This window comes from Panthera pardus, unplaced genomic scaffold (assembly GCF_024362965.1).
Source record: "Panthera pardus isolate Hobbes unplaced genomic scaffold, ASM2436296v1 HiC_scaffold_11, whole genome shotgun sequence".
Lineage (NCBI taxonomy): Eukaryota > Metazoa > Chordata > Mammalia > Carnivora > Felidae > Panthera > Panthera pardus.
The window spans coordinates 87,859,511-87,874,714 of record NW_026526666.1 but is presented as its reverse complement, the minus strand read 5'-3'; the positions used below and the strand labels follow the sequence as shown (position 1 = coordinate 87,874,714).

At 43.5% G+C, this 15,204-nt stretch overlaps 1 protein-coding gene across 1 annotated transcript; it reads left to right on the top strand.

Moving 5' to 3' along the window:
* The first annotated feature begins 6,937 nt into the window (after nucleotides 1-6,937).
* LOC109274325 (pre-mRNA-splicing factor SYF2) lies at nucleotides 6,938-12,633 on the top strand. Its single transcript, XM_019461839.2, has 7 exons — nucleotides 6,938-7,058; nucleotides 7,223-7,336; nucleotides 9,700-9,825; nucleotides 10,515-10,632; nucleotides 10,721-10,811; nucleotides 11,681-11,779; nucleotides 12,298-12,633. The coding sequence occupies exons 1-7, from the start codon at nucleotides 7,035-7,037 to the stop codon at nucleotides 12,461-12,463; spliced, it is 738 nt and encodes a 245-aa protein (XP_019317384.1). The 5' UTR covers nucleotides 6,938-7,034; the 3' UTR covers nucleotides 12,464-12,633.
* Nucleotides 12,634-15,204: the final 2,571 nt, after the last annotated feature.

Below are 15,204 nucleotides of genomic sequence, written 5' to 3'. Positions count from 1 at the left end.
TCTGCCCCATAAAACTGCCAGTGTGGACTCTACGAAGACAGAGTAATTAACGCATACTAGGAGTAGTTTTGTTCATGAATAACAATAAATCAGTCCATCAAAGTGTAAACCAAAAGCCGTTCAGCCTGTTAGTACCAATTGACTTTTTTTTTCTTTTATCCAAGTCATGTGATTGTCCCCCTTCCCCTTTCTCATAAAAATCCCTTGCTTTCCCCACACAAGGGACACATTTTTCTGTGCTGCCCGAATTGCAATTCTGAGACCCCAAATAAAGGCCTTTGTACTTTTTAATTTTGCCTCATTTTCCTCGGTTAACTTCTTTTTTTTTTTTTTTTTTTTTTTTTTGTATGTAAGGACCGGGGAGGGCAGAGAGGGAGACACAGAATCTGAAGCAGGATCCAGGTCCTGAGCTGTCAGCACAGAGTCTGAACTCAGGAGCCGTGATCATGACCTGAGCTGAAGTCAGACACTTAACCCACTGAGCCACCCAGGCGCCCCTCTCAGTTAACATTTCTGGTGTCAGAATGGTGTGGGATGGAAGTAACAAACCACTCTGACTCCTGCACCACCGCCGCAGTTGGATTTCAGGAAGGGTACCCTCCTGAGCAAATTGTGCTCTGCCTTCTCCCCAACCGGCTCTGAGTTCTGGTGGCAAATCTTCTTGGTTCCCAGTCTCCCATTTTTGGTTGAGGTGTCTTTCTGATGCGAGTTTCTATCTCTTTGATTTACAGAGATACGCTCTCTTCTCTGGTGATTCATTACTCAATGGGGTGTTTGGTTTCAAAGATGGCTGCTGGAGAGCAGCCCCTGTCTGGAAGCCCAGCTGTGTTTTTGTTCAAGTCTTGTGGGTCCATTTCTTGTACGTTTCTGGCTCGTTGGCCCAATCTGACTGAAAATGACTTGTTACAATGGTCACTTTGGGCATCTTTGGAGATTCCAAAATTAATGTATTTGCATGCACAACTGGAAAATGAAAACAAAACCAAGCATCTAGGGTGGGAAGCATTATTTAAATTGGTATTTGGAGTGTCCAAGAATTAAATAATTCTAAACTTGCTTCCTTACAATAACGCTAAACTTTCTAAAGCTAACTGTAACCGCTTCCAGAGAGGATCTAAACTAGGAAAACTTATGGAGTCTTCTGAGCTAACCCTTGTTGCTCGTCTTCAACCTTCTCCCTCCGCTTTCCACCCATATGAAATCCCAGCCTAGCTGAACTCCCATTCTATAATGACAGCCCAGGGGTTCCCCTAGATCCTCCTGTCATCCAAAACTCCTTCTAAAGTTAAACCTAATGAAGGAGGCTCTGAAACGTCATCAGTTAGTTATTCTCCTTGGACTAAGGCAGAATTACAAGCCATTTCCAAGGGCTTGCCAATGCCTTTGAAGACCCTCTAGGATTTGCTAAGGAATTCAATTTAGTTATTTAGATCTGTGAACCTGGTTATTCTAACCTTTATTGACTTATCTATATGCTTGTGAATGGTGGCCATGCAAGAGAATGGATGGGAAAACTAGGCTACACATAGTATTTGGATGATTTCTCTAAGTGAAAAGGCTACAGGAAAAAAAAAAAAAACAGAAGCTTTTAAGCCAACTGAAGAATTACATAAAACTATTCCTGGGTTTTTCCAAAGACCACAGATTAGAGAAAAATTCAGCAATGTGCTCCACGGCCAGATGAACCTGATTTTGATTGTTATGATAGACAGGAAAAAACTTTTAAACAATACTCTGATATTGACAAGATTAACCATGAAATCTCCTTTTAATTTAACTCCATCATTGCTAACAGGTTAGAAGGTGAACTCAGTACTTTAGTTAAATGACAGCAACTCAGCCGGGCCACTATGGAGCCTCATGATCTGGTTAATTTGGTTGATCAGTTACCTCGCACCACAGAATGAGCAGCGAAAAAGACAGGACACACAAGTCCAAGCTTCTCAGATCCTGCGTCTCCAATTACAACAATTAACAATCCCCAGAAATTCCCAAAACCTTCAGGGTCTTTCTCATGTCAAAGGTGTTTGCGATTACTGCAGAAGAACCTGGCCGTTGGAAGAGGCTTGCTGCAAAACGTCAAGACAAAGTCAGTGGCAAGAGCCTCAGAGCACTTTCCCCTCTAAGGATACTAGCAGTGGGGAAGAATGCTCATATAGAACAGGGTGGCTCTGAAGACAGGAGGGGGGTCTTCCCATGACTTCAAACTCACACCTTAGGGGAAATACATCTTATTATCGGGAATGAGGTGAAAGGAGCTCTTATGGTCATGAGAGCAACACCATCAGTTTTCCAACCCACCAGCCTCTCTGTCCTGCTTCCTCGGAGTACAGAAACACTACAAATGGTGGGAGTGGCTAATACCCCAGGACAGTTTTTAAATCCTAACCTATCCCTTTTTCAGCTGGGGCCTTTACAAGGCACTCATGGATTCCTTCTGGTCCCTGAATAGGAATTCACCTATTAGGCCACAATTTTCTTCAGACTTATCAGGCACACATTTCCTTCTCTCAAAAAGGGTAAATCCTTTTTTTTAAAAAAAAGTTTGGGGAGCCTGGGTGGCCCAGTATGTTGAGCTCCTGACTCTTGATTTCAGCTCAGGTCATGACCTCACCATTTGTGAGAAGGAGCCTTGCATCAGGGCAGAGCCTGCTTGGGATTCTCTTCCTCTCTCTCTCTCTCTCTCTCTCTCAAAATAAATAAATACTTTTTTAAAAGTGAAATAAATAAATAAATAAATAAATAAAAAGTGGGTGCCTGGTTGGCTTAGTCAGCGGAGCACCCAACTCTTGATCTCAGGGTCATGGGTTCAAGCCCCATGTTGGGTGTAGAGATTTCTTAAAAAGTTGGGGAGAGGGGGACGGAGGGTGTTTTTGGAAATAGCAAAACAGCACACAAAAAATTCTACACAAAAGGAGCCTCCATCAATACCTTGCTTTTCTGTAATTCAAAACCTATAGCACCCCCCCGCCCCCGCCACCGCCCCGGACACTGTCCCTGACACCCTTTGGTCCAAGTCCTGCTGACATCAGACGCATATACACTCTGCCCCTTCCATCCGGATGATCAGATTGATCATTCCAAACCACTCCCTGACATTACACAGTCTGAAGCCTTTGAAGGGATTAAGCCTATAATTGAGGAATATATATATAGGTTTGATTATTCCGTGCACGAGTCCTTATAAAATGCCAATTCTTCCCATATCAAAACCTCGTGGTGGAGGATGGAGATTTGTACAGGACCTCGGAGCACTAAATAACATTGTTCACACCACGCACTCGTGCCTCGCCCTCACACTTTACTCTCCGCTATCCCCCCAGACAGCAAATCACAGTAGTGGATTGGTGTAGTGCCCTCTTCAGTACGCCTATGCACGCAGAGAGCCAATTTTTGTTTGCCATCAGCTGGGAAGGAAAAAAAAAATATACCTGGACAGTCGGATCTCGAGGTGACACTGAGAGCCCTACTTATTTTCCCCAAACCTTAAAAGCAGATGTCACTGATGTAACCTTCCCGCAAAATTCTACTTATTCTAAGATGTGCACCTCTTCTTTGCTCCCCTCCATAAAGAGTGGGTCCAATTGACAGTATCCACCTGTTAAAATAGCTAAAAAAGGACGAAGGTACCAAAAGAAAAAATTACAAGTTAAAATGCCCTAAATTCCCTCCCCAACTTGCACTCTGTCTCTCTCTTTCTCAAAAATAAAAATTTTAAATGCCCCAAGCCGGCGGATGGGGGTGGAGGTGGAGAAAAAAATAAATTAAAAAAAAAATAGGGGCACCTGGGTGGCTCAGCCGGTTAAGCATCTGACTTCAGCTCAGGTCGTGATCTCACGGTTTGTGAGCTTGAGCCCCGCATCAGGCTCTGGGCTGACAGCTTTGAGCCTGGAGTCTGCTTTGGATGCTGGGTCTCCTTCTCTCTCTGCCCCTCCCCTGCTCATTCTCTCTCTCTCTCTCTCTCTCTCTCTCTCTCTCTCTCTCTCTCTCTCTCTCTCAAAAAAGAATAAACATTGGGGGAAAATGTAAAAATAAATAAATAAAATGCCCCAAGTTAAATATTTGGGATATGTCATTAGCAGACAAGGATTTTCTCTTCAATCCTGAAATAAGAAGCATTGGCTCCTTTCCCCTTCCTCAAACCAAACGACAGTTGTGGGGATTCCTGGGACCAGCTGGATATTGCTAAAGTGGGATTCCTAATTTCTCTGCTATTGCTCAATCTTTAAATGTCTTACTTAAGGCACTCCAACCTAGAGCCCTTCCACTGGTTTCCTCAAAAACCAACCACAGGCTTTTGAGGAGGTGAAACAGCTCACTCCATCCCTGCTCTGGGGCACCCCAATGATCAACTGTCCTTCTCTTTGTTCACAAACGTGAAGGTAACACTTTAGGAATTTTGACATAGAGACACGAAGACCAACACGGGTCTATACGACAACCGCAGTAGTGTAATAGCTGGGCCAAAGAGTAAATGCCATTGTAATTTGTATAGATATTGCCAAATTGCACTCCCTAAGAGCTACCCCAGTCCTACATGATCTCTCCATTTGGCCTGGGCTTCCTCAAAGAATAGTGGCTGGGTTCAAAGAAACAAGCATCTCAGGGCACTTGGCTAGCTCAGTTGGAAGGGCATGCAATTCTTGATCTCAGGGTTGTGAGTTTGAGCCCCACGTTGGGTGTAGAGATCACTAAATAAATAAATAGAAACTCAGGGGGGAAAAATGGATCCCAAGAGAACCAGGTGGAATCTGTTTCACCTTTTATGACTTTGCCTCAGAAGTCACATAGTGTCATTTCCTGCATAGTCACATATTCAAGGATAGGGACATAGATCATACCTTTCCTTGAGGCGTGTCAATGTCACATTGTAAGAATAGCACATAGAGTGGAAGATCTTCTATCATCCTGGAAATTTTCACTTTTTTTTTTTTTATTTACTTTTGAGGCAGAGAGAGACAGAGCATGAACGGGGGAGGGTCAGAGAGAGAGGGAGACACAGAATCTGAAACAGGCTCCAGGCTCTGAGCTGTCAGCACAGAGCCCGACGCGGGCTCAAACTCACGGACCGCGAGATCATGACCTGAGCGAAGTAAGCCGCTTAACCGGCTGAGCCACCCAGGCACCCCCATCCTGGAAATTTTCAATTGCCCACGCAACTCTTTCTGTTCTTTTTACTAAATCCATGTAAATACAACTTGAACAAAGAATTCTTTAAGATTTCAAAACACTATAGGGGCACCTGGGTGGCTCAGTTGAGCATCTGACTTCAGTTCAGGTCATGATCTCACAGTTTGTGGGTTCGAGCCCCACATCAACGCTGGACTGACAGGTCAGAGCCCAGAGCCTGCTTTGGATTCTGTGTCTCCATCTCTCTCTGCCCCTCCCCCGCTCATGCTCTGTCTCTCAAAAATAAGTAAATGTTAAAAAAAAAATTTTTTTTTGAAGACTTCAAAACACAATGAAATTGTTACCATGGCCCATGAAAAGAACTGTACTGGGTATTTTGTTTGCTCCTTTACAACCACCCTCCTCCAGTGTCCACCCACCCATTTGTGGGTGTTCTGCACCCACAAATGCTGGCCCGTATGGACTACATCAATAAGCCCTCTTGTTTATTGCTCTCTTCTCATTGGGTCCTGCCAATGAGTGGCATCTACAGAAGAGAAGTCTGGGAGAAATGAGGTCAGGATACTTATTCCCTGCCTGGATTATGGTTGCATTTCTTTACTCACAGCCTCTGTCTGAAGACCCTCCCCCATCCTGTCCTTCCCTTGCCTCTTTAGGATTAGGGGTAGGAATGGCTTCCCCCTGCTTCTAGCCCTGGAATGCTTCACTTTCTTTTGCTGGTTTCTCTTAACCCAGTCTACAGCTTTGTAAACAGCCCTTTCATTAAACTCTCCTTAAGTACTTGGTTTTGGTTTCTAGGGCTCTGACATATTATTTTGCAAAACCTGTTAATTCTGATGTGATCTTACTGAAAATAATTTTGCCACTGACATTTCAAGCCTAAAGAATAGAAATACTTGTAAGACTCCTCTTTCAATTCATTCATGATACAGAAAAAACAAAGGCCTACATTTGCTGCTTTAAAACTGGTTAAGAAACCTGTCTCATTTAAATTAACACCATCAAACAAGTAATTCCACACTTATTTAATTACACTTAAGTAAACGCAACAAAGCAGAAAGTATGAAGAGCTATAAGAGGGGACACTGACCCTTCAAGGGGTGGTGGTTAGGGCTTTCCTGAAGAAAGACACTTAAGAAAATCTCAGACAGGAGGAGACACATCTAATGCCAACTGATTAAAAATCAGCAGTTCTCATCATTTGCTGCGGGTTAGGTGACTAATCACAGATACTTGATCCATATTATCTAATTTGTCCTCAAGCTGCTATGTTGACATGGGTATTGCTGTATTATTTTTCATAGATGATGAACCAAAGAATAGACTAATTTGTCAATAAATAAGAGCGATTATACAGTTCATTATTGAGTGAATGGACAGATGTACAAAGAATGCTGTTCTGTGCAGAATTTTCCGAAGAAAGTCAAAGCCTCAAATTAATCCAAGAAATCTTACCGCATCATGAAGATGCTCGAGATCCCAAATAACAACCCCCAATCAATTTGTTCCTTCTTTTCGATTCGTTACTCAGAAATCTGAACTACAAGGCTGGTCAGTTGACGGGCACAACCTGTGCTCTGGGTCGCTTTCTCATACATTGGGTGGCTTATTCCCTTTTTTCCCTCTTCCTCCTCTTTACCTCCCCAGCGCCGTTGACGCCCAGTCTCCGGTTTTACCCACGTCGACCTGGTGGCTCCACTCAAGGCGCCTGCGCACAGGCCTGGCCCAATCGGACACCACCCAGGGCTGCGGCGGGCGGGGATTGGTTCCTCATGTCCCAAAGAAGCAGAAAGGGGCGGGGTTTCTCCGGAAACCTGTGGCGCCTGGCCGCCGGAAGTGAGCAAGAGAGTCAGAAAAGTTGTTTGTTGTCGCCGGAAGTGTGGAGGATAAGGCGCTGTCGGGTGATGGCTGCGGAGGCTGAGGATAAGGTGGGTGGCAGGCTTTGTCCAGGGGTCTAGGATAGGAGCGTCTGCGGGTGGAGGTCTGGCCTAGACGTCGAGGCGATGCCAGAGAGGGAGGCGCACACACCGTGGGGCCGGCGGGGGGAATCGGCCTGGGCCGCCCCGGCTCCAGCGGGTCCTCCTCGCCGCAGGTGCCGGTGGACTGCGCGGAAGAAGGGGAGCTGCCCCCAGCTGCGGCCACGGAGCTGGCCGCCCAGAAGCGCGAACAGAGGCTGCGCAAATTCCGGGAGCTGCACCTGAAGCGGGTGAGTGGCCCCGGAGGCATCCGAGACCCGTCACCCAGGCAGGCCTGTGCGCGTTTGCGGAGGGACGGGGAGGCCGCACCGGCGCGCCTGACAGACCCGCAGGGCAGAGGGAGATCTTTCCCGGCGGACCGCAACCCCGGGAGCACACTGGAATCACTTGGAGAACTTTTAAAAAATGTTTATGCTTAGGCCTCACTTCCAGTGTCCTATTTAATCAGTTTCTCGACCCAGACATTGGTATTCTTCTTTTTAAATTTTTTTTAATGTTTATTTACTTTTGACAGAGAGACAGAGAGACAGAGCATGAGCGGGGGAGGGGCAGAGAGAGAGGGAGACAGAATCTGAAACAGGCTCCAGGCTCTGAGCGGTCAGCACAGAGCCCGACGCGGGGCTCGAACTCACAAACCATGAGATCATGACCTGAGCCGAAGTCAGATGCTCAACTGACTGAGCCACCCAGGTGCCCCTGGTATTCTTCTTTTTAATCGACCTCTCCCTGGACCCTCCTCTCAGCCCGTGATTCTGTCAAACCCTTCTTTTTATGGAGGGGGGATGCCGCGGACCAGAAATGGAAAGGAGTTTGTTTGTTGTCACACAGCAAGTTGGCTACTCATTCATTTGTACAAAAAGTGCCCACCACCCCCACCGTCCCCCCAGCTTCTAATGTGCCATAGCCAATTAGATAGTGCGGGTACTTTGGCAAATAGGAGAAGTCTTCTGCCTGGTTATGGAGGCAGGTCCGGAACCAATAATGACTCCACGACTTGTAAATGCCATTTTAGAGGGAGGAACAAAGTGTCTCAAATCCAGAGAAGGAAAAAAAAAAAAAAAAACAACTAAAGACTGATGGGACAACTAAGCTGCTTGAAAGATGAGTAGGATATTATCGGACAAGGAGTTGGGAGGGAGAGGTATCGTAGGAACTAGTGGAAAGGCAGAGTCCTCATTGGGGGGGGGGGGGGGGGCCGCAGGCAGCTGGAGACAGGGTATGTGTGAGGAACGTAGTTACCCGTATTTGTCCAGAAGGACTCCATCTGAAAACTAGTCAAACACACATACTTCATTTGAAACCCTCTGTAGGGAATAGGGTGGATGACGCGTGAAGAATAATATAATTTGAACCTCACCCTTTTGCAGTCTTTCACGAATCACTGGGTCTAGGTAATCAGTAACTGCAAACATCACAAAAAGGGAGCAAATCAGAGATTGCTTGTGTCTTGATGGAAATATAGAACACTAGTTCCATATAACAGAGTTGTTAAAAATAACTTGAATTGAATGAAACCACGAGACCTAAAATTTACAGTAAATACAGGGGTCAACGGAGTATGCGAAAGGACATCATAGGAAGGCAGCTAGCACTTTGAGAAACAGAGGACGGTCAACCTGATCATTTTCACAGTCCCCATAAAAGCAGGGGGCAAAAAAAGAATGGAGAAGGAAAGTATAGATTAAATAAACGTTAGGAGATGTATTGACTAATCCCAATATATGGAACTTGTCTGAATTCAAACTGTCAAAATAATGAAGCCTTGAGACCATCAGGGAAATATGAACATTACAGGATGTTTGATATTAAGGTATTAATGATTTGGGGAATGTGATGATGGTATTGTTGTTAAAGAGGTATTAAAATACTTATAGGTGGGGGGGAGGGGAAAGCGTCAGAAATCAAAAAATTTGAGTCTTGGCCTAACTCTGCCACTAACTCTGAGCTAAAAACTTTCTCAGCTTCATAAACAATAGGGGAATTAGGTTGGAGTCCTCATATCACCTTCATGGTTTATACATGTGACCACCTGTCTGCTTGTCCAGTGTTTTTCTTTAAATTGCTATTTAAATTTAATATTACTATTTCAATGGTAATTTAAAATTTTTATGTCTTTTTAATCTGTAGGTTTGCTTTTCATCTCTTCTGTTTCTAGGTTTTGTTTTGTCTTTGAGTTTTGTGTTTTGTTTGTTTTGAGTTCTGGGAAGTCATTCTGTTTAATTTGGTTGGTAAAAAGATTGGTTTTTTTGTAGTTTTCCAGTCAAGATTTTGTGGTTGCATTCTGATGGTGTCTCGTGCCCCACTTGTTTTTAAAAGGTGTTAAGAAAGGTGTCTTCATGGGGCACCTGGGTGGCTCAGTTGGTTAAACATCTGATTCTTGGTAAAGCTATATATACAGGAGTTTACCTCCTAATCTCCCGCTCCCTAAAATTCCCCACCACGGATCCCCGCGTAAAATTCTCTAGTGATTCTCTTCCTTTCAGGATAAAATCCAAAATGTTTGCTTTGGACGCCTGCCATACTAGGAGACAGGTCATGTCTATTCAGATTTGTTTCCATACCTGGGCTGACAAATTTTGTGTCCTGGTGGTAGAATGAAGCTCGAAAGTTAAACCACCAAGAAGTTGTGGAGGAAGACAAAAGACTTAAATTGCCTGCAAACTGGGAAGCTAAAAAAGCTCGTCTCGAATGGGAGTTACAGGAAGAAGAAAAGAAAAAAGTAAGTACAATCCGATCCTCCACAAGCTGTGGATTCCAGGGCGTGTTGTGTTTTGTCACGACAGCGTAGGGCATGGGACGTAAGCATTCTGGCTCCGGTCTCCTCAGCTGCCCCTTAGACAGCTGTGAGAATAAAATACGTGGAACAAACAAAAGCTCCAACAATAAGAAACTGTAGGGGCGCCTGGGTGGCTCAGTCGGTTGAGCGGCCGACTTCGGCTCAGGTCATGATCTCGAGGTGTGTGAGTTCGAGCCCCGCGTCGGGCTCAGAGCCTGTGCTGACAGCTCAGAGCCTGGAGTCTGTTTCGGATTCTGTGTCTCCCCCTCTCTCTGCCCCTCCCATGCTCATGCTCTGTCTCTCTCTGTCTCTCAATAATAAATAAACGTTAAGAAAAAAAATTTTTTTAGGAAACCGTAAAGCTCATGAGTCTCCCCTGTGTCAGTTCCTGGTTGAGCAGCCCAAGTGACCTGGCCTGATCCAGCTGCAGGGGAGGTTGGGAAATGGGCAGCCCTGAGCCCAGGAAGGAGGGGAGAAAGCATTTCAGTAGACACCTAATGTGTCCACCACAGCTGTTTTTGGTGTCGTTACAGATGTATTACTTCTTAGAGATCGTAGCAAATTCCACAGTTTTCTTTTCAGGCTAATCGACTTACAGTCTTGATAGCAGTCATGTTTTTGCCCCTTTTTAGGAATGTGCCGCCAGAGGGGAAGATTATGAGAAAGTGAAGCTGCTGGAGATCAGTGCGGAAGATGCGGAAAGATGGGAGAGGAAGAAGAAGAGGAAAAACCCTGACCTGGGATTCTCAGGTAAAGCTGGCTTTTATTTCATTGAATGTGCCTCTTAATAACAGGGCTACTAATGCCCCATCTAAAACAGTCTGGGCTCTCATTTTAGATTATGCTGCTGCCCAGTTACGCCAGTATCATCGGCTGACCAAGCAGATCAAACCTGACATGGAGACATATGAAAGACTGAGAGAAAAACAGTAAGTCAGTGTGACTTAATAGTGTTTTTTTGGGTTTTTTTTTTTAGAAAGAGTGTGAGCAGGGCAGAGAGAGAGAAATTCTCTTAAGTAGTCTCCATGCCCAGCACGGAGCCCAACATGGGGCTCAATCCCATCACCCTGGGATCCCCACGACCCTGAGATCATGACCTGAGCCAAAATCAAGAGTTGGACGCTCAACCGACTGAGTCACCCAAGCACCCCAATAGCGTATTCTTTATATGTTACTGGAAGGGCTTGAATTTAAGAGTGCTGATTCTGGAGCTTTGCTTCCTGGCCTTGAGTTCTGGTTCCACCACTTACTAGACCTGTCATACCGTTTTTCTCCCTGTTTCCTCATCTGTATACAGGAAATAATAGTAGTGTTTATCTCCTAGGATTATTGTGAAGATGAAATGTGTTCATACGGCATACTTAATGTTTGACACATAGTACTGTGTCATCATCCTCATGATTATTATTGTTGCTATTCTGTGTCCCTTACCCGTGCACTTGGGCAGTAAGCATTGCTAAGCTACACTTTCTTTCCCTAAGACAGGTAGTGTGCTTAAGGTCAAGACTTTCAGTGTGGAGAGAGCACTAAGTTGGGCAGAGGACACCATGTTTTCATTCAAGCTCTTTCATTTGTATGAACTCGGCCTCCCTTTGTGTCCATTAGCCTCTGGTCCTCAGCTGGCACCTCATTTGGGTACTGGAGTATATAATTTCTTAAATATCTTCTTTTAGGTCTGATTTCTATTTCTTTGAAATCAACTCTGATCACAAAGATTTCCATTTTTGCCCACTAAACATTGTCCAGTTCTGATGGCATAGAATCTCTATGGTGTTACTTACACCCCGCTCTTTCTCAGTGGAGAGGAGTTCTACCCAACATCCAACAGTCTTCTTCACGGAACACACGTGCCTTCCACAGAAGAAATTGATAGGATGGTCATAGACTTGGAAAAGCAGTAAGTACTATAATGCAGCCTTCAGCTTTGTACTGATTTCATGCCTCGTGACAAAAATAACTTCATGGTCTTCAAGTGTAGCAATGGGGTAGAGAGTAAGGAGGACTTGAATTACTAGTTTGAAGAGTGGTCCCATTGACCATCACTTGTGTATTTGTGTTTTGAATAGGATAATTATTAGGCAGAACCAGCAGTATACTATAAACTCTGAAAGTAGTGTAATATATCACTGCCCTTGTATTTCAACATGACCCTGGGTTATTTCCCAATCTGAAGACTAGATCTGAAGTAAAGTACTATTGACTTGTAAATTCAGGAAAGCTCACTGAACCCATTTCTTTATGTAGAATTTCCTAACGATACTGCCTTCCATCTTAACTATGAGAACAAAAAAAGCAGCTTGGAATTTTGTATATTTGTTTCCATTACTGAATTTTATATTCTTAACTATTTGAGCAGGTTTTATTAATATCAAAAAAGAAAGTAATTTTGAATGTTATAAATTTTTCTTCCTCTAGAATTGAAAAACGAGACAAATATAGCCGGAGACGTCCTTATAATGATGATGCAGACATCGACTACATTAATGAAAGGAATGCTAAATTCAACAAGAAAGCAGAAAGATTCTATGGGAAATATACAGCTGAAATTAAACAGAATTTGGAAAGAGGAACAGCAGTCTAATCTCCTTCAGGAACTGTTTTGACTGTCAAATTATAACAGTAAATCAGGGCTCTATTAGCTCTCTTTTTATAATTTGTAAAGATGTGTGCTATGACTATTCATTTTCACTCATATATATATTTATTATTATTCACTTGTTTCAGAAAAAAAGATGTCTTGTGTTTTCTGTATTCAAAGTGTGTGCTTCGTGTGTGCATCTTGCTGGGCTTTATTCCTAGTCACAAACGTGAATAGAATCATCATCGTCCTTAGATTCGTCTTGTTGGACTTGACCTACAGTTGAACTTGGGAGCTTCAGAGATAGAATGTTACATTGGTACTAACTCTTCTTGTAAGCTATGGTAGGTGGTGAAAGGAAGGGGACAGTGGCTCCTGGAAATTCACCTTCAGCCCCCCTACCCAGCAGCAGTCAAACAATTAACAGGTGCTTGCCTATCCCATGCTCTACCCCATGGCCCACGTACATTTATGGGGCAAGCACAGAAGGTAGGAACCTGATTCTCTAATGACATTTTGTAAATACACCATTTTCAAAAAGCAAATTTCCTTGGAAGAAGGTAAATTAAAACATTTGGTCAAAGTATTAGTAAAACTTCCATAATACAATCTTTTTTTAAAGCCTAGTTGAAATGTTAACATTATTTCAACTGTTAATTAGGACATGTAGTTTCAGTAGTAATTATGGGAAATATGGGACAGAAAACCTGAACGTCTGGAGTATCCCATAAAAGTAGAGATCGTGTCAGTTTACGTGACTAAAAAGACTAGGACTGGGATCAGTAAGTTGGGCACACCAGTATTTAGTGAACCAGTATTTATGAACATGAAAAGATGCTCCCATCTAGAGAGGCTTGTACAAGGCAGAGAAAAAAATCCAGCATGTACATACTATTTACACTTGCCTCTGCAGAATGCAAACAGAAACAGTAACTTTGACTTCCTTTTCAAAACAATTCAAGACAAATACTCATGCTGCCCAATCTTCTCAAAAAGGTAATAATCTGCCAGTTGTGTGAGGTTCTCCAGTATTTTCAAAGAAAACATATACACCATAGTACTAAGGGGAAAAGAGGAAGGAAAGATTAGTCGGGATAGGTTTCAGAGAAGTCCTAATAACCTGGATTTAAAGGAAAAATAGGTTTCTCTAAAGGAGAAAAGCACTCCCAACAGCCACTGCTGCTTCAAGCAAGAGATGTGTGATTTGAGGACTACTCTGAAGGTGACTGGATGTTCAAAGTCACCCATTCTAACAGGCAATAGCAATCATAACAATTAATATACACAGTTCAGAGTAAGAAAAGTTCATCTTGAAGAGCTGATGGGGTAGGCACTGGGAAAGAGCTCAGGAAATTGATCTTTGGTTAGTAGATGGTAGTTAAAGGCAGGCAGTGGAGGAAGTTGCCAAGAGAGCCTGTAGAGGGAGAAGCAGGCCAAGGATAAATCCTAACAACGGGCAGGGCGAAGGACAAAGGGCCAGTGTAGAAAATGGAAGAGGTCAAAATAACAAATGCGTGTAAATCCCTGAAGGAAATTTTGAGGACTTTTATAAAGAAAGCATTAAAAGTAAGCATTCTTAAAGATGACATTTTACTAAACTTAATAGAGGTTTACGGCAAACAAGGCCAAAGAACAGCACGCTACTGTGAGTTAACACGATTTCTCTAGTTTACGCCTTAAGAAAAAAACAAAGCGTTAACACCTGAACCTATACATAGGGCTGTGCTTTCCAAAATGGTGGTCACCCACCATATGATCATCTACTGATCCCCTGAAAAAGTGGCCAGGACAAATTCAGGTGTGCTTTAAGTCTAAAGTACATGCCGGATCCCAATACTTGGTACAAAAAAAAGCAAAAGAGCACTATTTATTGTAACATTGAAATGCTATCTTATATACACTGGGGTAAAAAAAATTACACTACTTTTTTTTTACCTTTTTTTTAATGTTTATTTTTGAGAGAGAGACAGAGTGTGAGCAGGGGAGGGGCAGAGAGAGAGGGAGACACAGAATCTGAAGCAGGCTCCGGGCTGTGAGCTGTCAACACAGAACCTGATGCAGGACTCAAACCCACGAACCTGAGCTGAAGTTGGACATTTAACCAGTTGAGCCACCCAAGCCCCCCTGTTTTACTTTTTGCAATGTGGTTCTTATTTCCCCTGGATAGCACTGAATTTGTCTCTTGGTACAATTTTTCACCATCAGGACCATCTATGCTGCCCACCAGTTATACAGTGATAGGTTATCTATCACACCTGGGCAACTGCATCCCACTAATGATGGCCAGTCTGGGTTTACACACACACACACACACACACACACACACACACACACACACACACACACACACTGTAAGTTATCTTCTGTGTTACAAAGCCCAAAAACTGACACCACCAAAGACCTGACCATGCCCAACAGACAAGGTCAATTTAGACAACAGTAATAGTACACCTGACAGGACAATTAGAAAAAAGAAAAGAAAAAAGGATATAAACTATACTCTCTTCAGGGCATTAGAAATAAAGAGAAAATGAGCCAACAGACTAAGAAATCAAAGAGGAAATAGCAAAGCCATTCAAGCATGCTAACAAGGTTGAGGGAAAAGCTAATGGTTAAGGAGGAAGGATCACTGTAGAAGCAGATGTCAGAAGGTGTAGGTGCAGACCTTTCTTATATGTGAAGGGGTTTGGCTGAAGAATTATAGGACATGTCCAGTGACTTAGCTCATAAGGGCTAGTATATTT